The following is a 24,453-nucleotide window of genomic DNA, read 5'->3' as shown; positions in this document are numbered from 1 at the left end:
CTGAATTACACTTTATAACCATGTTTATTATACACTATGAATTGTTAATATAATGCATTATAAGTAGTGTTAATAACATGTTATACTGTCAGTGCCAAAGAAGTCCCAGCTTGGAGAGTGTCCAGCCTAGAATTATTGCTACAATGTGCTTTTCTTAACCAGCGCTCTCACTTTAAATGTTACATAAGTACACTCCAGTACAGTGATGCTGATTTCTGCTGGGGTTCTATTGGATATGCAGTGTTAAGTCAGTGCCAGGCTAACGGTGGTGCACATTGACAGTGGTGAACATTGACTTTCCCTCATTGGGTGAAACACTGATGGCAGCTCTAGTTTAAACTCTGAGATTTTAAGCCTGTAATGAGCTTTATTGTGTTTTAGTGTTTCAGTAAATCCTTCAGTAAATACGTCAACTTGAAGCCTCACTCTTAACCCTGGAGGAGGCTTTAGTACAGTGCACTTCACTTTACTAAGAGAGGACAAATACACCTTATGAGTTCTTATAATTAGTTATGAACACTACTTATAATGCATTATGTCAACAGTTCATAACGCATAATAAGCATGGTTATAACGTGTAATGCATTATGATGCCTTATTAATTAATTATTAATTAATGATGCATTATAACATGTTATGAAAGTGTTTATAGATGCTTACAAATGTGCCATTCATAAAAAGTGTGACCGAAATTTCCATTTTAGGCCAAAATCTATTCTTTAAAACTGTCATAAAACAATGCCACAGGCATCAGACAGTGTCCATAATCATTTCATTTAACTACTTTAATCTGTGAGCGACCTTTTGGAGGCATTAAACCCTTCAGACGTCTGGTTCCTGTCATCACCAGAACAATTCTGGACTTTGGGGGACTCCACAAGAAAAGGCAAATCGTTTTGATGAGTGATTTCCAAGTGAAACCATGAACTCCCTATTACTTAAATATGATTTAAACCAGTCTAAAACTGCGCCCGAGAGGCCGACCCAGCAAGACGCTGGAGTAAAATCTTGTGGTCAACGATATCAAAGGCTGCACTAACATCTAATAAAACCAGAATAGAAGGATTTTGTGCATCAGCGCTGAGCCTGAGGTCATTCATAACGGCAGTTATGTCTCTGTACTGTGGCTGGAACGAAAACCTGACTGAAACTTCTCCTATAAATTGTTTGATATTAGATACGTACTTAGTTGTTTGAAAACAACCTTTTCTAAGAATTTGCCTAGAAAAGGGAGGTTTGAAATTGGTCTAAAATGATTTAGTATGGAAGGATCCATGCTACTCTTGTTTAGCAGGTGCTTCACCAGGGCAGCTTTAAAAGCATCTGGAAAAACACCTGTGAACAGAGAACTACTTACAATAGTTAAACCATCATTGTGTGCACAATCAAGGACCAGCATCTTAAGGAATGAAGTAGGAACAGGGTCAAGATCACATGAGGATGAACCTAGTTTAAAATAGTTGTGAGCTCCTCATAGTTGATAACAGTAAAAGAGGTCATTGCTGATGTAGGTGGCCTATCAGGAACATTATAGGAGCTTGTCTGAGTCTGCTGAGCTTCACCCTGTCGTATTTTATTATGGAAATGAATTGCGAACTCTTCACAGACTTTAGAAGATAAATCACCATTAAACGCACTAGCAGACAGAAGTCAGGGTTAATTAGTAAAAGGAATTCTGAAGGACTTTGTTTGCATCATCGCGGTTTATTTATGCAGATCTTCTTTAAAAAATCATCCTTTAAGAGAATCCATGTACCTCCGTGGGTGGAGCTGAAGGCCCTTCCAAAATAGATCCTCCAGCCAAACATAGCGAAATGGATAAATAGTGATGAGAATGCATTAAAACAATCTTTTAAATGAATGTGATCATAGATAGTCCAGGATTGCCTCGTTACACTGGATGCTTCAGTCTTCTACCAACAAACTCACTATAAGTCTAAAAATAGGCATAACATTGTTTTATGAATACACCTTATATTAGCATATTATATTAGCATATGACATATCAGATAAGGATTCTGAAGCAGCTTGATTTTCTCCTCTCTCTCAAACATGAAAGCTTTTAGTGCTGTTTATCTGATGGGGGCAGTTTGTACCCGTTTCTACCAGGTCTTCCAGGTGGTTGTTAGGAGGGCCTAAATTCCTGTTTTTACACTTTGACATTCTCCTTCTTTATACAAGTGGATTATCTTATATTTAATCTTCTCAGAAAGATCTCTTGAAAATGAATAACTTGCACGTCAACAGTTTTTTTCACTGGAAATGAAATAAATGCAGGGTAATCTCTGACTCTGCACACTACATAAAAGACAGAAAGTTTGGGTGCTTTCTGTTGACTGTGTGGTCAGTCCTGGCCTAGTTCTTGCTGACTATGCAAACACATGAACTTAATTTGATGGTAGATCTGCTGTATGTGCATGCGTGAGGTTACTGGATCAGAATACCAAGTAGTGTCCAGAATGAATCACCTTAAAGTCTTAAAGGGTGTGTCATTCTGCATAAGGTGAGTGCAAGATATGCTCAGGCGGTCAATAAGCACTTCCTTCTGCAGCGAGGGCTCCTTAAGGATCGTGGGACAGTCTAATAGGCGTTCGATCAAAGTGGCACTCAGGTCAGAGCAGAAACGAGAGTGTTTGCAACTGTACGAATGAGAGAGAGAGAGAGAGAGAGAGAGAGAGAGAGAGAGAGAAAGAGATAGATAGAGAGAGAGAGAGAGAGAGAGAGAGAGAATCTATAGTTTGTACTCTGGAATGGGCCTCCAGCAGCCCCAAAACCTAACATAAAGCATTCTGGGAGGGGAAAAAAGGGCTGAAAGATGATCAAAAGGAAATGTGATCAAAAGTGCGAGAGATGCTGAAAGAGCAAGCGAGAAAAAAGGAAAAGAAAAGGTTTACCTGCTTTCGCTGAGCTGGCAAATGCTGCGGCTGACAGGGGAAGAAGCTGTTATTGTAACATCGATAGGAGTTGGAGAATATCTGGTGGGCGATTAGTGCTAGTGGTGAATCTGTGGCTGTGTGAAGCCTTCAGAGATGCTCTTGGTTCATCTAAAATCTAAAAATGTGATATTATTCCCTAAAACGGCCATGGCCTACAAGGGGGCCCAAAGTCTTATTACACACTTCTATAACCTAAAAATAGCTGAGCCAGTTTGCACTGAAGTCCCTATAGTTACTGAATAATAAGCTTTTGTGTGTAATAAGCCTGGGATTTAAGGGGTTAAAAAATAGGTGTTTATTTTGGAAGTAGCATAAAATTAGAATCTGATGCAACAGACATGGGGTGTAATGCAGGCATGTATGAAGAAGTGGCTTCAAAAACATAGCGGCCCACAGGAAAACTAGAATAAACTTTTTTTAAACACAACTTTATTTTTGTTTTTCTTAAATGCTGACACTGAAAATTAGGGCCTGAAAAAGATAACGTCTGCCTTTCTGGCTGTTGCTACGTTTGCAAAATTTTCAGGTATGTTCAAAAACCATGAAATGTTAAAAAAAAATAATAAAACATGGTTGTAGTGATGTCAAAAAGTAAGAAAAAGCAAAAAAAAGAGAATAGAAATGTACAAGATAGATGTGATTGGAAGTCTGCAAGATATGTACAAGATAGCATGTAGATAGATAGGATGGCCCACCATCTCCGCCATCACCCAGCACAATGCTAGTTAGCTGACGTAATAGAACTGGCGGTTAGGGTTCTCTGACGAGTTTGTTCAGCTGTCCAATGACGTTGCATGAGCGGCAGTTCAAAAAGATGCAGTGGAACTTCACAGGTCTCAGAGAAAGCCTGTGCTAGCCTTCACCCTCCTAGTGCTGGTGGTTTCGTGTGATTGGGGTCCTAACTAGTGGAATTAGGCATGACTAAATTGAGGAGAAAACGGGGAAAAACCTAAAAAATACTGATTCTGTTACTGCGCATTTATTAGAGTCATTAATGGGTGTTGCCAATTCAAATGAATTTGAGTTTATGCTTAAGCCACATGACTCATTTCAGTCAGCCAACTGTCTGCCTGTCACTTCAGAACCTGAAGAGAACCCAGTGTCTAAAGCTGGCAGGCCCACAATGGAGAGGGGTGAGAATTTCTCTGAGAAAGAAGGAGAGGAGAAAGAGTCAGAGATAGAAGGTATGGATTAGTTTGTAGCTCCCCATTTCCCTCTTGCTTTAGACTTAGTTAGTCTTATTAGTGAGTATTAAACTTCTTACACACTTCTTACATCTCCACTGACCTGAAAGGGCAGTGGAACCCTGCCACTGCTGTCCAGTGCCTCAACACTCTCGGAGGAGAGTACTAAGCACTTGACTCTCACACTAGGGTGGTACATTGCACAGCTGGGATTTGTACTGAATCTTGGCTGTAGGGTGCACCAGGTGGAGAGCCTGAGTTGAAATTTGTTTGGTCTCTTATAAGTGGGTCATTACGGCAACGAATGGTAATGATTAATAAGACTGAGACTAATCCTGCACCTCTCAACTTACTGCTGTGATCTTTACTACTGTCCAAATCATCAGAGAAAGAGGGGAGGGAACAAGAGGAGGATGAAGGTGGAGAGGAAGAAGAGAAAGGAGCAGAAGAAGGCATAGAGAGGGAAACACCCTCAGAAAATGTGGAAAAGGAGGAGAGAGAAAGATTAGAAAGAGAAGAAAAGAGAGAGAGAACATCTGAAAGAGGCTGGAGTGAAAGACCTTCAGAAAGAGATGGATCACCTGAAAAAGAAGGGGGAGAAAGTCCTGCAGAAAGAGAAGAAGAAAAGACATCTTCTGAAAGACAGGGGCGAGGAAAGCCATCAAAAAGAGAGGAAGAAAAAGACAAATCTTCTGAAAGAGAGGAAGAAAGAGAGAGATCTTCTGAAAGAGAGAAAGAAAGAGAGAGATTGTCTGAAAGAGAGGGATTGACTGAAAGAGAGGAAGAAAGAGAAAGATTATCTGAAAGAGAAGGCTCAGAAAGACCATCTGAAAGAGAGGGAAGAAAAAGATTTTCAGAAAGAGAGGAAGAAAAAGCTGAATCTGAAAGAGGACTTTCTGAAAAGGAGAAAGAAAAAGAGAGATTATCTGAAAGTGAAGGAGAAAGATCATCTGAGGGAGAGGAGAGAGAAAAACCTTCAGAAAGAAAAGAAGAAAGAGAGAGATCATCAGAAAGAGAGGGAAGGAAAAGACCTTTAGAAAGAGAAGAAGAAACAGAGCAATCATTGGAAAGAGAGGGAAGGAAAAGACCTTCAGAAGGAAAAAGAGAAGAAGAAAGAGAGAGATCACCTGAAACAGAGGGGAGGGAAACACTTTCAGAAAGAGAAAGAGAAGAAGAACAAAAAGAAAGAGAGAAGTTGTCCGAAAGAGAAGAGCGAGAGAGATCTTCAGAAAGTGAGGAAGAACAAGAGAGATTATTTGAAAAAGAAGTGAGAAAAAGACCTTCAGAAGGAGAAGAAGAAATGGAAAGATTGTTTGAAAGAGAAGGGAGAGTAGGAACTTCAGAAAGAGTAGAACGCAAAAGATTGTCTGAAAGAGAGGGGAAAGAAGGACCTTCAGAAAGAGAGAGAGAACAAGAAAGTGAGAGACCATCTCAAAGAGAGGGGAAAGAAGGACCTTCAGAAAGAGAAAGACCTTCAGAAAGAGAGAGAGAAGAAGAAAGAGAAGGAAGGAAAAGACCTTCAGAAAGAGAAAGAGAAGAAGAAAGAGAGAGATCCTCTGAAAGAGAGGGAAGAGAAGGACCTTCAGAAAGAGAAGGAAGGGAAAGACCTTCAGAAAGAGAAAGAGAAGAAGAAAGAGAAGGAAGGGAAAGACCTTCAGAAAGAGAACGAAAAGAAGAAAGGGAAAGACCTTCAGAAAGAGAGAGAGAAGAAGAAAGAGAGAGATTATCTGAAAGAGAGGGAAGAGAAGGACCTTCAGAAAGAGAAGAAGAAAGAGAAGGAAGGGAAAGACCTTCAGAAATAGAACGAGAAGAAGAAAGAGAAGAAAGGGAAAGACCTTCAGAAAGAGAAGAAGAAAGAGAAGGAAGGGAAAGACCTTCAGAAAGAGAACGAGAAGAAGAAAGAGAAGGAAGGGAAAGACCTTCAGAAAGAGAAAGAGAAGAAGAAAGAGAAGGAAGGGAAAGACCTTCAGAAAGAGAACGAGAAGAAGAAAGAGAGAAATTATCTGAAAGAGAGGGAAGAGAAGGACCTTCAGAAAGAGAAGAAGAAAGAGAAGGAAGGGAAAGACCTTCAGAAATAGAACGAGAAGAAGAAAGAGAAGAAAGGGAAAGACCTTCAGAAGGAGAACGAGATGAAAGAAAAGGAAGGGAAAGACCTTCAGAAAGAGAACGAGAAGAAGAAAGAAAAGGAAGGGAAAGACCTTCAGAAAGAGAACAAGAAGAAGAAAGAGAAGAAAGGGAAAGACCTTCAGAAAGAGAACGAGAAGAAGAAAGAGAAGGAAGGGAAAGACCTTCAGAAAGAGAACGAGAAGAAGAAAGAGAAGAAAGGGAAAGACCTTCAGAAAGAGAACTAGAAGAAGAAAGAGAAGGAAGGGAAAGACCTTCAGAAAGAGAACGAGAAGAAGAAAGAGAAGGAAGGAAAAGACCTTCAGAAAGAGAACTAGAAGAAGAAAGAGAAGGAAGGGAAAGACCTTCAGAAAGAGAACGAGAAGAAGAAAGAGAAGGAAGGAAAAGACCTTCAGAAAGAGAACTAGAAGAAGAAAGAGAAGGAAGAGAAAGACCTTCAGTAAGAGAGGAAAAAAGAGAAAGATTATTTGAAAGAGATGGAAGGGAAAGACATTCAGAAAGAGAAAGAGAAGAAGGAAGAGAAAGACCTTCAGAAAGAAAACGAGAAGAAGAAAGAAAAGGAAGGAAAAGACCTACAGAAAGAGAACGAGAAGAAGGAAGAGAAAGACCTTCAGAAAGAGAACGAGAAGAAGGAAGAGAAAGGCCTTCAGAGAGAGAACGAGAAGAAGAAAGAGAAGGAAGAGAAAGACCTTCAGAAAGAGAAAGAGAAGAAGAAAGAGAAGGAAGAGAAAGACCTTCAGAAAGAGAACGAGAAGAAGAAAGAGAAAGATTATCTGAAAGAGAAGGAGAAGAAGAAAGAGAGAGGTCATCTGAAACAGAGGGGAGGAAAAGACCTTCAGAAAGAGAAAAAGAAGAAAGAGAGAGGTTGTCTGAAAGAGAGAGGAGGAAAAGACCTTCAGAAAGAGAAAGAGAAGGAAGAGAAAGACCTTCAGAAAGAGAACGAGAAGAAGGAAGAGAAAGACCTTCAGAAAGAGAGGAAAAAAGAGAAAGATTATTTGAAAGAGATGGAAGGGAAAGACATTCAGAAAGAGAAAGAGAAGAAGGAAGAGAAAGACCTTCAGAAAGAAAACGAGAAGAAGAAAGAAAAGGACCTTCAGAAAGAGAACGAGAAGAAGAAAGAGAGAGGCCATCTGAAAGAGAGGGGAGAGAAGGACCTTCAGAAAGAGAAAGAGAAGAAGGAAGAGAAAGACCTTCGGAAAGAAAACGAGAAGAAGAAAGAAAAGGACCTTCAGAAAGAGAACGAGAAGAAGAAAGAGAGACATCATCTGAAAGAGAGGGGAGAGAAGGACCTTCAGAAAGAGAAAGAGAAGAAGGAAGAGAGATGTCATCTGAAAGAGAGGGGAGGAAAAGACCTTCAGAAAGAGAACGAGAAGAAGAAAGAGAGAGATCACCTGAAAGTGAGGAGCGAGAGAGATCTTCTGAAAATGGAGAAGAAAGAGAAAGATTATCTGAAAGAAATGTGAGAAAAAGACCAGAAGGAGAAGAAAGAGAGAGATCACCTGAAAGAGAGGGAAGATCTTCAGGAAGAGAAGAAAAAGAGAGATCGTCTGAAAAAGAGGAGCGAGAGAGATCTTCTGAAAGTGAGGAAGAAAGAGAGAGAACCTCTGAATTGATGGCACGAGAGAGACTTTCAGAGGGAGAGGAAGACCGAGAGAGACCCTCAGAGAAAGAGGGAAGAGAGAGAACCTCAGAAAAAGAGGGAAAAAAGAGACCCTCAGAAAAAGAGAAGAAGGTTGAGAAATCACATGAAAAGGAAGCGAGAGGAGGCCATGGAGGAGGGGAACATAGTGGTAGAACATACGAGAAAGAAGGGAAAGGTGGATCCTCAGAAAGGGAAGAAGAGAAAGAGAGGCTCTTTAAAAAAGAACGAGAGAAAGAGGAAGAGAAGGAAACGCTGTCTGAAAGAGAACGAGAGAACCTCTTTGAAACAGAATGGAAGAAAACGGACAAAATAGAGGACAAAGATTACGAGAATAAGAAAGGTAACATGCAGCCAGTGCATTGTGGGTAGTGTAGTGTTAATATGCTTAACAGTAGATGCTGCCAGTAGTTCTAGTCATAAACAACTGCAGCAACTTGTGAAAGATAATAGTGGAAACACCTTTAGGATTGTGGGTAATGTAGTTCACCTCAGTGCTTGCTAACTCCTCTGTAACTTCAGGCTCTGCACCCTGCAGTAGTCGACCTTGCTGCTGTATGCATGTGTGCTTTGACTGCCTGATTAAGGAGGTGTGTGAGGGGAGTAGTACAGCCTGAGAGGGCCGTAGTGTGTCCAGTTGAAAGGCTCTGATGTGCCTGAAGCTGGACTCCTGCTCGTGCTTATTTATTAGTAAGGAGGCTGGAGTGTTTGGGTGAAGCCTTCACCCGACTAGACTCCAACCTTTTCTGTGTTAAAGAAGAATAAAAATCATTTTATCTCTAAAGCTCTGCTGAAGTTTCTGCTGTCTGGAGGACCTCAGCCTTTGGGGCTAAAGGGCATCATATACGATGACTTTAAAGGTGAGGCAGAAATGGATGGATGGATGGATGGAAGGATGCATGCATAGATGTTAGCATACCTATTGTGGATCAGATGAATGAATGAATATGAAGTGGAAATGAAAGTGCCTGAATTCTTTCACCTCACTAGTGGATGGATGGGTGGATGAATAGATCTCAACCTTTTGGTATTTGATGGATGGGTGGACGATGGATGGATGGAGAGATAGATGAAAGACTGGATGGATAGATAGATACATAGATCTTAGTTTTATAATGCATGGAAGGACAGATGCACAGATCTGTCTTTTCATTGTGGAGGAATGAACAGATGGAAGGACAGAGGCATAAATCTGTCTTCATTGCAGGTGAATGAACAAACGAATGGATAAGTACACAGATCTCAGCTTTTTCATGATGGATGGATGGAGGGATTGATAAAGAGATACATGCACAGATCTCAGCCCTAATTGTGGATGAATGACTAGATGGATGGATGGATGAAAGGAAAGATAGATACACAAATCTCAGTTTTTTCACAATAGATGAATGACTAGATGGATAGATGTGAGGATAGATACACAGATCTCAGCCTTTTCTTTGTGGATAAATGAACAGATGGATGGATGGATGGATGAATGAAAGGAAGGATAGATACACAAATCAAATTTTTTGGGATGGATGGACAGATTTTTCTTGTGGATGAATGAAGAAATGGATGGACAGATACACAGATCTCTGGTTTTACATAATGGATGTATGGATAGATGGACGGATGAGTGGATAAATAGACAGACAAAAAGACAAACAGATGAGAAAGAATATTTAAAACAATTGTTGAAGATGGAAGAATCAGACAGCTGGTCTGAATGTGGCCATTTAAATATGACCTGGTGCAAATGTGTTACCATTGTGTGGAAAGTGTGATAAGCTCTAATCCGGGGATGTCCAGTCTTGTCCGCAGAGGGCCGCTGTGAGAGAAGAGCACACCTGACTCCACTCGTTTAATCAGTCGCTCTCCACCTTTAAACAACTGATCATGTGAGCTTCTGCTTTGTTGCAATGCAGCCCTTTGCGGATGAGACTGGACCGTCCTGCTCTAATCCTTTACAGGACACAGTTAGTTCTCATTGTGTATTTCTTTCGTTTTCTTCTTCTGACGTTTCCCTGATGCCTCCTCTCCTGCATGGTCTGTGTGCGATGCGGCAGGTAAGTGTGGTTCCAGAATCTGGGAGTGTGTGGTCTCTCCTGTAGGTGCAGATGAGTGTGTGTACATGCTTATAGGTGACTCTGTGTGTGTGGGAGTGTTTAGTAATTGGTCATTTATATTTCATTGCCCTCCTGTTACTGTATGCTGAGATCGGCCCTTTACCAAATCCTCCTTCTAGAACAGCACATAAATATTTCACACAACAAACACACAAAAGCAACTAAGCAGTTCTGAGGATTAAACGTAATGAAGGAGAAACCAGAGCTGCAACAGTCCAATATTTTCATTATGGAATACTCCATCGAGTATTCGAATTCATCAATATTCATCCATCAATATTCAAATATGCTATAAAAATAAGGATAATAAGGGTATTTCACCAGCACTGTATCACTCCACTGAGACGCCGTTGCTAAGCAACGACTTTGACAGCTGTAGGAGACGCTCAAGCCATCTTAATGTTTTTCTTCTTACTTTGCCACAAACAGAAAACGGGCACTTTTAAGATCACGTTTGACCGACAGCCGATTTGGTCCGACTCTGAAGACGAGATGACACTAAATTCCCAAACTGTCGTCACCACTGAGCAGCTTTTCAGTCGGCAGCTGTGACAGAAGAACAGCTGAACAACCTGGAATCAGCCAGAAATGAACCCAACACCGTTCGCCAGACGTGTCTGATCTTCAGACTCGGACCAAATCAGCCTGAGCCGTAAAACTGACCCAATAAAAACAGAAAAGCTGCTCAGTGGTGACGACAGTTTGGGAATTTAGTATAAGGAGCTGGAGAATGAACTGCCGGCTGTGCAGCAAGTGGGCGGAGCTCGTTACTCTGACGTAGCACCAAGCTGCTCGTTAAGGAGCTCTAATTAGGAGGAAGGAACTGAACATTAAAACATATTAAAGCCGCGTTCACGGCCGGTTTATTCATTTCTCACTGTATTTATTTAACTGCTGTATTAAAGCGGCAGAGACACTCGAGGAGGGAGTTATCACCAATAACATCACGGCTGTGATGATCTACGGCCACCGAATCACAGCCGGGATGGTATTTCGCAATAACACACTCCCTCTGTGATCTATTGCTTGAGAATAAATGTAAACTAACATTTTTAATCTTATTGTTATTCTTGCATTATCAATATTATTATTGTCAAAAATGCACCCAAATTTCAGCCACTGAAAATGACCAAAAGCACAGGAAGTGTTGAAAGAAAGAGCTGAAAATTTTGCACAAGATTAAATAGGTGTGCACTGAAACGGCACTGTCTAAAAACAGTACTTAACAAATAATCAGAATAATGAAAATAAGAAATACTCATTTAAACACTGTTTTCTTCGCACTCCAGCGCTGACCTGTTCAAACAGTTTGAGCAGCAGCAGATCAACAGTGAAGCAAACAGCTGAGAATTGCATTCTGTGAAGTCTTTAGCTTACATGAAATAAGAAAAATGCGTTAACATATGATGAGCATGTGCTGCAACGAGTCCACCTGAAATAATAGTTAATACGTTAGAAGAAGCATTCTGCAGCAGGTTTTGAGTTCTCTTTGAATGCTCTTCAAACTGACTTGCAGTCATCAAATTCATCCGCTCACGGGGGTCCAAAGCTCCCTCTGGTGGCCAGGAGTTGGACGATGCAGGCCTGAAGCCAGCCCTTACACAATCGCATCATATCATAGCAGCACACAGCTGGGTTTCAGACTAGAACTGTGAATTTAACTCTGGCAGTGTTAATTGCAACACATGCGATCGTGAGATCACTTCACATCATCCATGTCTCAGAGTCCAATCTGAGCACGCTTGGTGACCTCTTGGCCATGAAGTGCACTCAGAGGGCACACGTACAGGAAAACAGCTGCAAGCACTCAGGCTCTCTCTCTCTCTCTCTCTCTCTCTCTCTCTCTAACACACACACATACACACTCACCTTCCACACATTTAACACCGCCTGCTTCTCTTTGCCCAGCCCGTTTTACAATCGACCCGTCTCATCCCCCCAGGGGGGCTCCAGCGGGGGCTAAACGAAAGTGACTCCCTTTTGACTCGGGTCAATACAGCAGCTGCAATTAGAGATTCACTCCGATCAGCTTATTCACATCCGCGAATCAGGGAGCCATCGATTCACTTAGCAGCCCTCATCAAAGAGCATGAGAGAACACATCGAGAGCAGATGAAGAGAGAGAGAGGGAGAGAGAGAAGAAAGAAAAAAGAGGGAGCGTGAGACAGAGAAAGAGGGTGAAACAGAAAGAGTGAAAAGAACGACAATAGGGAAACAGGGTGAAGAGAGAAAGACAAAAAGTTAAGATGGAGAGAAATGGATAGAAAAAGAAGAGCAAGAGAGAGGGAGAAGAGGGAAGAGTGAGACGGAGGGAGAAGACAGGGAAGAGACAGAGGGAGCGAGACAGGGGAGAAGAGAGAGCAAGACGGAAAAGAGACATTAAGAGATGGAGAGATAGAGACAGAATGAAAGGAAAAACAGACAGAGAAAGAAGAGCGAGACAGAAAAGGGAGACAGAAAAGAGTGAGATAAAAACAGTGAGGCATGAGAGAAAGCGAGAGGGAGAAGAGAGAAAGACAAAAGGGAAGGAGAAGAAAGAGGGAGAGGGAGACAGATATAAAGACAGGAGGAGGAAAACGTCAGAGTGTAAGACAGAAGTTGAAGGGAAGGGAATGAGAGGAAAGGATACAGGGAGAAGAAAGAGCAAGACAGAGGGAATAGAGAATGAGAGAGGACAGAGAAAGCAAGGGTGATACAGAGAAGAGAGAGACTGAGGAGAAAAAAGATGTAGAGAGAAGATTGAGAGAGACATATAGAGACAAAGAAGAGGGCAGGGAAAGAAAAAAGAAAGGGAGATCGAGACAGAGAGAGAGTGAAGATGTAGAGAGAAAAGGGGAGAGGAAGACAGAAGAGAGTGAGAGAAAGAGAGAAAAAAGACTTTTTTTGCTGAATAATTTTACGTTTTACGCTGCAGGGGTCCAAGTTCCCAAGGACCTCCCTGCCATCTCCCTTCGCTTATACAGGCCTCCTCATGTTGGACCTTGTGGGTGGTGGGTCCACATGGTCCCACCGCGTTGCCTTTTCAGGCTGAGCCCGACTGGGTTACATGGGCTGACCGGCCACCAGGCGCTCGTCGAGAACACTACCCCCAGGCAAGGCTCCAGGGCAGGTCCTGGTGACCCTCTTCCGGGCAGGTACACGTGTCAGTTAATCATGAAGGATTTTGGATTGACTCCAGACCTCTTCACTTTGGAAGACCCTACCAGGGTCTGCTCCAGAAGACTTAGCTCTGAAGATCTATAGACCACACATTATGAACCGTAACGTTCAGTCATCTAAGTTTCTCCCAAGAACCCTGAACATTACAGTAGTTTGCAGTTCGCCTGTATTGAGGGCCTACACTTAACCCAAAAAAGCCAAAACACATATGTAAATACCTACCAAACGAACAAATATCGGAGTAGTCCTGTCACTCCACTCTGCTCACATGCTCTGTTCTGCTTAGCATTACCTTATTAGATCATGTGAATTAATCAAAAACACTTAAGGTGAATAAAAAAATGTATGGCACCAAAAGGTCACCAAAGTCTTCAGGGTTGAATGTCAAGAAATGGATAATTTTTAAGTAAGTGACCCTTATTAGTCCCACAACGGAGAAATTTCACCTCTGCATTTTAACCCGTCCGTGCAGTGAAACACCACATACACACTAGTGAATACACACACACTAGGGGGCAGTGAGCACATTTGTCAGAGCGGCGGGCAGCCCTATCCACAGCGCCTGGGGAGCAGTTATGAGTTAGGCATCTTGCTCAAGGGCACTTCAGTCACGTACTGTCGGCTCAGGGGATTGAACTACCGACCTTCTGGTCACCCTCTCCCCTGCTTCATCGACGTTTCGCTTCTTTTCATTCTCTCTCTTCCCTCTGTCTTTTCTCCTGAATGTGATGCTCATTTTCCTGCTATCTGCTCTAACGCAGTCTGTTTTTCTTTCTCAGATTGCGAGTGTTACGGTCACTCCAACCGCTGCAGCTACATAGACTACCTGAACATCGTCACCTGTGTGAGCTGCAAGCACAACACACGTGGTCAGAACTGCCAGCACTGCCGCATGGGCTACTACAGGAACGCCTCGGCGGAGCTGGACGACGAGAGTGTGTGTGTCGGTGAGCATCATCCTACTACAGAACAGACGAGTCAAATTATAAACAAAACAAAGAATACACACCAATCAACTGTGCCAAAGTTGTGGGAAATCATTTACCAACGCAGTGGAAGAAAGACCCAGTGATGAATTTCAGTGGTGGACAAACTGGTCCAGAAAGCAGTTCCCAAGGCTTTTAGTGAAATAGCACCAATTCCACATGCAGGCTCATAAGCCAGAGAGAACCTTTAACTTACAATTGAAGTCCAGTTTACTGACGTGTCCACAACGAAAACAAGCCTGCATGTCCAAAGTGGTTCACCAGTCACAAACGTGTGAGGATATCTAACAAAACTCTGGAATAATGTTCAAAAACTTGCTAGCCTGAACTTAATTTCAGTCCAGTCACTGTATCTCACTCTGGCATTTTTTATGCTATGATAATAACAACTAGTCATTTCTGATTTTTGCATGAAGTTTCTCACTCGCTTCATTGCACACTCCCTTTTCACCACAATTTAGGATCAAGCCTCACACTACAGATAATTACCAACAAACAACACTATTAGACGGGACTTGATTAGACCATTTTCCCATGGAGAGGTGCCATCTGGATATGAGAGCGAATGAAGGCAGTATATGTTTTCACTGAATGGATCGTCCCCAGAAAAACTCCCATTACTGAACTGAAACAATAGATAACGCTGAACAGCAGAAACTGATCCTAGATCAGATCCCTGGCTTCTTCTAGGTTTAGTTTGTAGAGACAGGTCATTGTTTCAGTCAAATGTACAGACCTTATTCTGATTCCTTTTCCGTTTTCGGTCACATATACAGGCCTTAGCCCAATACATCATCCAGTTTCAGTCATATATACTCACCTTATCCCAATTTTTTTTCCAGTTTTAGTATATGTACAGACCTGATCCCTAATTCTTCAAGTTTCAGTCATATATACATACCATTTCCCAGTTTATCATGTATATAGACTTCCAATTCCTCTTCCAGTTTGTCATATATACAAACATTATCCCAATATTTCTTCCAGTTTCACACTTATATTGCCAAAAGTATTCACTCTTCTGCCTTCACATGCATATGAAATTGAGTGACTTCCCATTCTTAATCCATAGGGTTAAATATGAGGTTGGCCCACCCTTTGTAGCTATAATAGCTTCAACTCTTCTGGGAAGGCTTTCCACAAGGGTTAGGAGTGTGTTTATGGAATTTTTGACCGTTCTTCCAGAAGCGCATTTGTGAGGTCAGACACTGATGTTGGACGAGAAGGTCTGGCTCACAGTCTCCGCTCTAATTCATCCCAAAGGTGTTCTGTCGGGTTGAGGTCAGGACTCTGTGCAGGCCAGTCAAGTTTTTCCACACCAAACTCGTTCATCCATGTCTTTATGGACCTGCTTCGTGCACTGGTGAGCAGTCATGTTGGAACAGGAAGGGGCCGTCCCCAAACTGTTCCCACAAAGTTGGGAGCATCAAATTGTCCAAAATCTCTTGGTGCTGAAGCTTTAAGAGTTCGTTTCACTGGATCTAAGGGGCTGAGCCCAACTCCTGAAAAACAACCCCACACCATGATCCCCCCTCCACCAACTTTACACTCAGCACAATGCAGCCAGACAAGTACCGTCTCCTGGCAACCACCAAACGCAGACTTGTCCATCAGATTGCCAGATAGAGAAGCGTGATTGGTCACTCCAGAGAACACGTCTCCACTTCACTCCAGTGGCGGCGCTTTACACCACTGCATTCCACGCTTTGCATTGCGCTTGGTGATGTGAGGCTTGGGTGCAGCTGCTCGGCCATGGAAACCCATTCTATGAAGCTCTCTACGTTGTTCTTGAGCTGATCTGAATGCCACGTGAAGTTTGGAGTTCTGAAGTGATTGACTCTGCAGAAAGTCGGTGACCTCTGTGCACTATGCACCTCAGCATCCTGTCATTTACGTGGCCGACCACTTCATGGATGAGTTGCTGTCGTTCCCAGTCGCTTCCACTTTATAATACCACTGACAGTTGACTGTGGAATATTTAGTAGTGAGGAAATTTCACGACTGGACTTGTTGCACAGGTAGCATCCGATCACGGTACCACGCTGGAATTCTCTGAGCTCCTGAGAGCGACCCATTCTTTCACTAATGTCTGTAGAAGCAGTCTGCAGGCCTAGGGGCTCGGCTTTATACACCTGTGGCCATGGAAGTGACTGGAACACCTGAATTCAATTATTCGGATGGGTGAGTGAATACTTTTGGCAATATAGTGTATGTTCAGACTTTATCCCAATATCTTTTCCAGTTACAGTCATATATCATTGCTGTTGGGGCAAAATCTTGTATCTCCATTTTTGTCGGTTTTTCATTTCTTGACACAGTTTGAAAAGGCTGGTTTTCATTTATGTTGCATCAACATTTCATGATGAATGAATCATCAGAAATGGTCCAAAATTACTTGGAAAAATTATTTCTCCATTTTCTTCCATGAAAACTTAAGAGCCTTTTTCCTTGTCCTGTAAAGTTACCTTTTTGGACATTTAAGGTTTTGTTCCAACAGTTACGATATATAGACCTTATCCCAATTTCTTCCAGTTTCAGTCATTGGCCTTATTCCAGTTCTTCTTTCAGTATCAATCATATATACACTCTGTATTGCAATTCCTCTTTTCGATTCAGCCAGAGATACAAGCCTTCTCCTAGTTCTTCTTCCAGTTTCAGCCATATATACCCTCCTTATCCCAATCTTTAGGTACAAATACATGCTTTAGGCTGGGTGTTGGTGCTGTAGGCTGCACTCAGAAATTCCATTTCTGTCCGCAGTTCTACTTAGCATGACTTTGCTTTGCAGGTATGTTTGTTTATAGTAGGCTAGGGAGGAGTTTGACAGAGGAGAGAGGCGGAGTGGCCAACTACTTTCTGGCCCACGAAGTCAGTAGCATGCCTCTTGAATCTCAATTGAGTTCCACAAGACAATACGAGGAATACGAAGACTTTGGGCTCCAGTGTAGCACCAGATGAGCTGCATGAAGAGGCCTTGAATGTTTGATTCTGTTGAAGTTTCAGTACGATGTGTTTTGCTGTTGAATAAAAAATCAAGCAGATGATTATCATGCCTCAGGGAAGAGAGGGGTGAGAAAGGGAGGGTGAGTGCGAGAGAGAAAGCAAGAGCACATTAAAGAGAGTTTCTTTCTGCTGTGTGAACTATGCAGACACGAGTGACAAGCAGAGCCAACTGTCAGCACACTGCATCAAAGAGATCATCTGGCCAAGTAACAACACCAGGCTGGAAAATCCCTCCAAACTGTAAACTGTAAAACTGGAAATGAAGGCAGTAGGGAGGCAAAAAACGTGAAAGTTTAAAACAAAGGAAAGGTGCGACAGAACTAAGAAAGGTAGAGATAAAGAAGGAAAGTAAAGTGGCATTGCAGTATCCGAAGGGCAACATTATGAAATCACAGAAGCCTTCAACCCAGAAGGTCTGAAACGCAGTCTCCGTACATTCTGTTAAAGGAGAAGTACAGATAAAGGAAAACTCTTGGCTTGGTCAGAAGAAACAGGACAGTCTTCAGTCACAAGCTCTGGGTACCACTTGCCTGGCTCAGTTCCAGAACTGGAGCTGGGAGGGCATCGGCTCCAACACACTAACAGAACAGACGAGGGCACAAAGATGCTGTTCACGCTCACCTTGAACCTGGGGTCACACATTTGTACCAAAACATGAATCCCATCTCTTCATGTTTGCATATTTGCCTCGATTGATTGTCGTTGCTTATTAGCGACCAAGACACACAACTTCTCGGCAGTTTCTACTAAATGCCATCTGAGGTCAGGAACACTGACCACTCAAAGGCAGCCTCTAGGATCCATGTGTAGACGAGCTAAACAAAATGCTAAAGCTTTGCGTCCTTCACAAACAGACTTGAACATAAATAAAGTTGCTATCAATGTCTAAGCCCATCAGTTGTACTTATGGGCTTTGCTCTAGGACCGTGGAACTTGTTAAGCTTTTTCTGCACGCCCTCTAGTGGCCATTCTGCTGGTGTAATGGAAATCAACATTTAAGATTTTTTTTTATTCAAATACTAAAATAAAATATTTGTTTAGGACACTAAATAGGACACAATCTCTTTATGTGAAATGTTTGACTCCATGTTGAGCTGCTAGTGAGCACTGATTGGTAAAAGGGGAGAGGTGAGAACGCCCTGCCTTGAAAAACTATTCACATCTCTTCACAAAGACGACTGTGAGGAGCTAAACAAACAGCTTTCTTTTTAAACATCTTGGCCTCTGTTGGCTGCACTGCATTTCACTACAACAGCTGTAATCTTACCTAAGAATAATTCCCAGAATCTTCGTAAAAACCGCATAAGTGGGTTTTAAGAAGAAATGTCTTCTCAAGAACGGTTGGTGAATAAGCCCCTTTGTGTTTTCAGTTGTTTTAAGTGGCTTATTGAACATGTAGTTCATGAACCAACATTGTATCAGTTCCTAGGGACAGTTCATAACCTGTATGAATCAGCTGGACTGGTCAGATAGCGTGATATCTCTATGTGTTCCACTCTCCTGTCTGTCTCAGCCACTCTGACCAAAGAAGTGAGTGTGGATGCACCGATCTTCCGATCATACGGAATAAAAGATCTGTGTATTTTGCCAAATTACCCCAAATAGCCCAGAGCGAAACGTCATTGTGTGGACACTGACATCAGCATTTGCCACCAAAAATAAACCTCGAAGTGCAACATTGGACACCTGTTATCAACAGCAGTTTGAAATGGTGCTTAATCTTAGCGAATGCTTTTGGTGATGGTAAGCACCGGAAAAGTGAAACTTAGAAAATGCTACCCAACAAGACCGAAATTGCACTGCCATTTCTCCCATAAAGAAATACTAATAATAAATCAGTATAAAACAGCTGCGCAGGAAACGGTGTTTATTTAGAAGAAAGAGCCAGACGGACCTGGAAGAAATTGTCTCTGTTTTGGAAGGAGAACATCAGGCAATGGCATCTACAAGGTTATTGATGGTTGCACCTTCGTGCCATTCGAAGAAGACATGTAGCTTCACAGGAGACAATGAGATGATCATCAAAATGATCGACCCTGAAGGAGTAGAACTCCAGCACACTCAGCTTCTTCATCATCAACACTACAGCAACTGAGGACCCAACGTGCTATGGCCCTACAATTAGCCCGCTTAAACCTCGAAATACGGCGAGTTTATTCTTGCAATTTTACGACTTTATTGTCAAAACATTACGACTTCATTCTCTAAATGTTACTTTATTATTTTATTCTAAAAACTTTATTCTTGAAGTCTATTTTTTTAACAGTGGCCCTAAAACAGTTTTACTTGTCCTTGCAGATTAATGAACTGGGTTAAAGCACAGTGTTTGTCAGAAAGAGTTTTGTTAATACATTACTGTGATGTGGATTTGAACAAGACCACTATTCCTGAAGGAGCACTCTGGAATTATTACTCATCAGGCTTGCAAAAACTACAGACATGGCACATCCGTACTGGATTAAAATCATGGATCGCTCAAATTACAGCAACTTCCCCGATAAAACTAATCCAGCTCCAATAGGGCTTTACACTGCCACACAATTCATCGTGTGGATTTACGCATTGCTGTGCGACAGCAGATTCCATCGTATAAACACTATAAACAGTGCACTATGACCTCCGACTCTGACCACACACAGACGCAGGAGACGCTGCCATTGTGGCTGGGCTCGCTAATCCTACTCAAAGGAACCACATGTGAATCTTCCAACCTGACGGCGCAATGCATTATGGGTATCCCCTAGGGTACATCAGTTGTACACGACTTTTTTTGCGCTGCACTGTGGGATTGTTTGAGTGCACTATGTTTTTGGACACCACTACAAAATGGTGGAACCCCAAAATAGGGCACTATGTAGTGAGCAGAGCACAGCAGCCCTGGGTTTATGATTACAGTGATGAACAATGAGACGTCAACTCTGAAAAGGGTCAGGAATCCACAAGAAGGGTTAAATGTCAATAAACGTTGACGGGCTTGCTTAATATTTCCATTAGAATTTATTCTATCAACGCTCAAATCAGCCGAGGAACCCCCGGCATTTTATGGCTGCTTTAAAAAGGGACTGATGCTCCCCCTGAATGGAGATTGAAATGCTCTGCTCTTGCTTTCTGTCTCTCTCCAGAGTGCGGCTGTAACCAGATGGGATCCCTACATGACCGGTGTAACGGCACTGGATTCTGCCAGTGTAAAGAAGGCACCACAGGGACTAAGTGTGATGAGTGTTTGCCCGGTTATTACTGGAAACAGGGCTGCTACCGTAAGTAGGCCACACACATACACACACTAGCAGGGATTCACACATACGACTGCAGTTATGATCAGGGTTATATATAATATCTGTAACCCCAGATGAATATGTTTTAGCTATATTCCCAGATCAGTGTGAAAATATAGGTCATCATTTCAGCCATAAGGCTCAAAGCCATTCTGTATGTAATAAATAATTACATTTAATCCGCCACAGACTTAAATAATACATCCTGTTAGAGCCAGGCCTCCAAACAGCCCTTCTCATTAGTGACTTGAGCTCCTTTAAAGGGCTCATATCACAGAATCATGAATTTTCGTACCTTTTTGAAATCATGAAGTTGGTGAAGTGATGTTAGCACAGCTGAAGTTGTTCACTGTAAAAAAAAAACGGCCTGGTTTTAATTGTTTTGTGATGTCATGAAACCAACACGTACATATATTCACCAATTCAACCTACAGCACTTTGACTCCACCCACTCACACTGATGTTAGAGTGTTTCAGCCTGGACTGCTTTTTTGAATGAGTCTTAATACAGAGCAGCCAGTCAGAACAGAGCTCATTTACATATGCCAGTCTTACAGGCTTCGCAACAAAAAAGGCTGTTTAATGGTAAATGACGACGATAGGTTGGAAAATGATCATATCACTGTTGTTGGGAAAACCTCGTATCTCCAAGATGGTAACTTTACAGGAGAAGGCAAAAACCTATTTTACTTATAATGTACGTCAATGGAACCGGAATTTTTTTCCAAGTCATTCTGGGCTGTTTCTCTTGGTTCAATCGTCATGAAATTTACACACAATGTAAAGAACAACAGGCATTTGCGAACTGTGTCAAAAACTGAAAAACAACAAAATTGGAGATACAAGGTTTTCTTCTGACAGCAGCATAAAAATTCATTATGACTGGCTTTGATAGATAAACTACAAAATCAAATTCAAGATAATGTAGGATATGGGCCAAAAACAACATTCAGCTGTGCACACAAAGCTTGTACAATATCCCCAGCAGCTCATATGACAAGAATACTAATAACACCATTAATGTGTGCACACGGCAATACAGTACAAATGTGTATGCACATATTTTACATGCACATTAGTATAAACAATGCTGCAACTATTCTATGTTCCATTTAAAGACATTACCCTGTGCTTTTGTTTTATAACACTGACTCTGCTCATAAAATAAACAATACGAAACACAGCTAGTGCAGTAGCGTCTCACACACTGCAGTAATACAACACTGTTCTGTTTATTCTCTTACTCTTTCCAGTGGTTTCAGCAGTATAAAGTCTGGTCAGTAGGGGGAGCAGTGCACTCATTGCTCGACCTCAGACTCCACCTACGAGCTGCTGAATGCTTCTGATTTATCGGCTCACTACAAAACATGTGCATGAATTAAGGCATACCTTATGTAAACGATATGCAAATGAGGTGCACGTGATTTCCACATCACACGAAAGTTACATGAATCGGATGAAGAGTGATTCTTCCAACATTAGCGGCTCTTTTTACGCAGCTTTCATGATTTAAGCGCTAGTGTAGCCACCCTGCTTAAACAAAACGTTGAGAGCCCTGTTTGGGGCCACCAGCGTTTGTGATCTAATTAGACGACCTAAAGGCCCAAAATGAGGAAGAAAATCCAGGTTATGCTGTTTATCCTCGCACAAACAGATCCGCCCAGCCAAAGGAGCCTTTATTTATGGGTTACTTTGTTTGTAGGTTAATGATCACATTTGTACCTCATTCTCCAGCTGCTAAAAGAAGCCTTATCTGTGCATTTTCACCACGATTCATCTCCAAGATAAAACAGGCTCCAAGCTGCTTACAGTCGGCAAAAAAAGAGGAGGGAGGATTCCTGTGTGGATTCGCTTGTGAAGTACGACCACAACACAGTTTAATTCTGGTAGATCTTGGAGAGGGAAGTATACTTTTATACAGTCTATTCTCAGTGGATTCTCTCCACTGAGTTACTGTGGGTTCGCTATGTGCCCATAGGCCCCGCCCACCGTCATCTCATATGCAATTGGATTGGTTGGGTTTTAACTCTCTTGGTGGTGACATGTGGCAGTTTTGGCCTTCAGTCTGATCCATAAATATGAGAAACGAGACTGTCAGTGCTAAACTAATGCTAGGGTACGAGAACATTTATGGTCGTTCTAGATTAAACATGGACATTTGCAGTGGTGGACGAAGTACACAAACCATGTACTTGAGTTAAAGTAGAGACCCCCAAGGTAAAATATCACTATAGTAAAAGTAGAAGTTCCTCCCTTTAGACCTCCACTTGAGTAAAAGTACTAAAGTATTTCCCTTCAAATGTACTTAAGTATAAAGTAAAAGTACTAAAAGAGTAATTCTGGCTCTGATGTCCTGTTATCATTTTTATAACCAGACTGGCTTCATGAACTCATTTCAGGTGAAAGTCCTCCAGCGTCTCTCTTGGTAAACCAGTCTTTTAATAGAACGTCATTAATTAGTGACGCTGACGTCTATTAAAATGATCAGAAGCACAAAACACTGAAGGTAAACAGTTTCCATCAGGGAGAACCGAGTGGCTCTGAAATCACTTTTTACACACAAGCAAAGTTTCAGTTTCAGATTTATTTACAACTTAGTTCCAAGTTTAAGTTGAATAAAAACTGGCTTTAAACTCAGGATCACAGATGAGCTCCTTTACTATGTTGATCTGTAGGCGTCTGTTCATAAACATAAACCAGCCCAAACTCATTTACTATAAAATGAAATGGTGTTTGTAGAAATTCAGAAAAAAGCCGCGTCAGTCTCGACTGCATATGTGGACATATTTCTATATTGAGCTCTATTTACACAAAGTTAGGTTAGTTCATCATTTATGTTGAACAGACTCTACCAAAGTTTTACGCTGCTGCGCTGACGTTGAACCGCGTGCTGCACTGGGTCGGTATGACCAACAGGTCAAAACCAGCTCAGAACAAAGTGACCGCTGGGCCCTGATTGGTGCTCTGGCTTTGCGCTTCTTTCGTTTTGACATGTTACGTTTTTATACACACAGAAACCAAAAGGAACGACAGATTTCTCAGAATGTAGGAGGAAAAAGTCGGATATTAGACTCTGAAATGTAGTGGAGTGAAAGGAAAAAGTCGCCCAGAACGGAGAAACTTCAGTACAGATACACCAAAAATACTAAAGTACAGAAACTAATTACATTTACTTTTACATTGTTTAGTTTTGTGGGCAGTGACATCTATATGCATAAAATACAGCAAAACAAAATAATTTAGCATCTTATTCGACGTGGATTATGACCGTCTTCATGAGAGAAATGTCCTTTTGTCTGCACGATTTCTCTCGGCCTCAGCTGATCAGCTTTGAGAAGAGAGTACAGGTCAAGTCTCTGATAAAATTGTTTCAAGAAAAACAACCTTTTTATAAAACAGACATTTCTGGTCCTAAACTCTGATTGGCTGAGCTGTTGTTAAAACCTCTTATGCGCACATGAATCCAGGATCAATCTCAGATGGTAAATTTTGATATTCTGGCTTTCACACCTGAACCTTTAATTGTTTGTCCAGTATGGAACTGTGACTGAGTCCTAGAGTGGCGATTTCATGGGGTGTTTGGGTGCAGAAGCCACTATTATAATTCCTGTGTAGTGCACTATTTAGGAAGCGTGGAGCCGTTTGAAATTCAGCCCAAATGTGTGGACAAACTGCAAATAGAAAAAAGGAAATCACATTAATTAACATTGCCATTGAGGTGGTAATTTGGGAGAAAAAATACTCATAAATCATAGGTTTTGCTTTAAATACTGCTGTATTATAATATGTTTATCATTATATAACAAAGTTTTTAAAAGTGAAAATGAAGTGAAAGTGTAGTGTACAAGGATGTGCAACTAAACGTTCTGGTAGCTTGGTAAAAACAACATAACCTAAAGGATTTACATTAATAACCTAAAGGAACGACATTTCTTGGCTTCTTATCATATTTTATGCCCACCATCGTATAAAGGCTATATGCCACTTGATGTTGGGGATTTTACTCTGTTTGGCTTTGTGCCTAACAACACTCTTACCT

The 24,453-nt window shown here is 41.7% G+C and overlaps 1 protein-coding gene across 1 annotated transcript in view; it reads left to right on the top strand.

Moving 5' to 3' along the window:
• The window catches only part of LOC108412025 (netrin-G2), a 124,515-nt gene that overhangs the window by 95,370 nt on the left and 4,692 nt on the right, over positions 1–24,453 (top strand). Inside the window, exons 6-7 of the mRNA XM_017683874.2 lie at positions 13,930–14,097; positions 20,262–20,396. Coding sequence (XP_017539363.1) covers positions 13,930–14,097; positions 20,262–20,396 — 303 coding nt within the window. The remainder of the gene's footprint in view (positions 1–13,929; positions 14,098–20,261; positions 20,397–24,453) is intronic.

The sequence above is a fragment of the Pygocentrus nattereri genome, chromosome 16 (assembly GCF_015220715.1).
Source record: "Pygocentrus nattereri isolate fPygNat1 chromosome 16, fPygNat1.pri, whole genome shotgun sequence".
NCBI classification, from domain to species: Eukaryota; Metazoa; Chordata; class Actinopteri; order Characiformes; family Serrasalmidae; genus Pygocentrus; species Pygocentrus nattereri.
The sequence above is the reverse complement of the archived record's forward strand: the minus strand, read 5'-3'. Positions and strand labels throughout refer to the sequence as shown.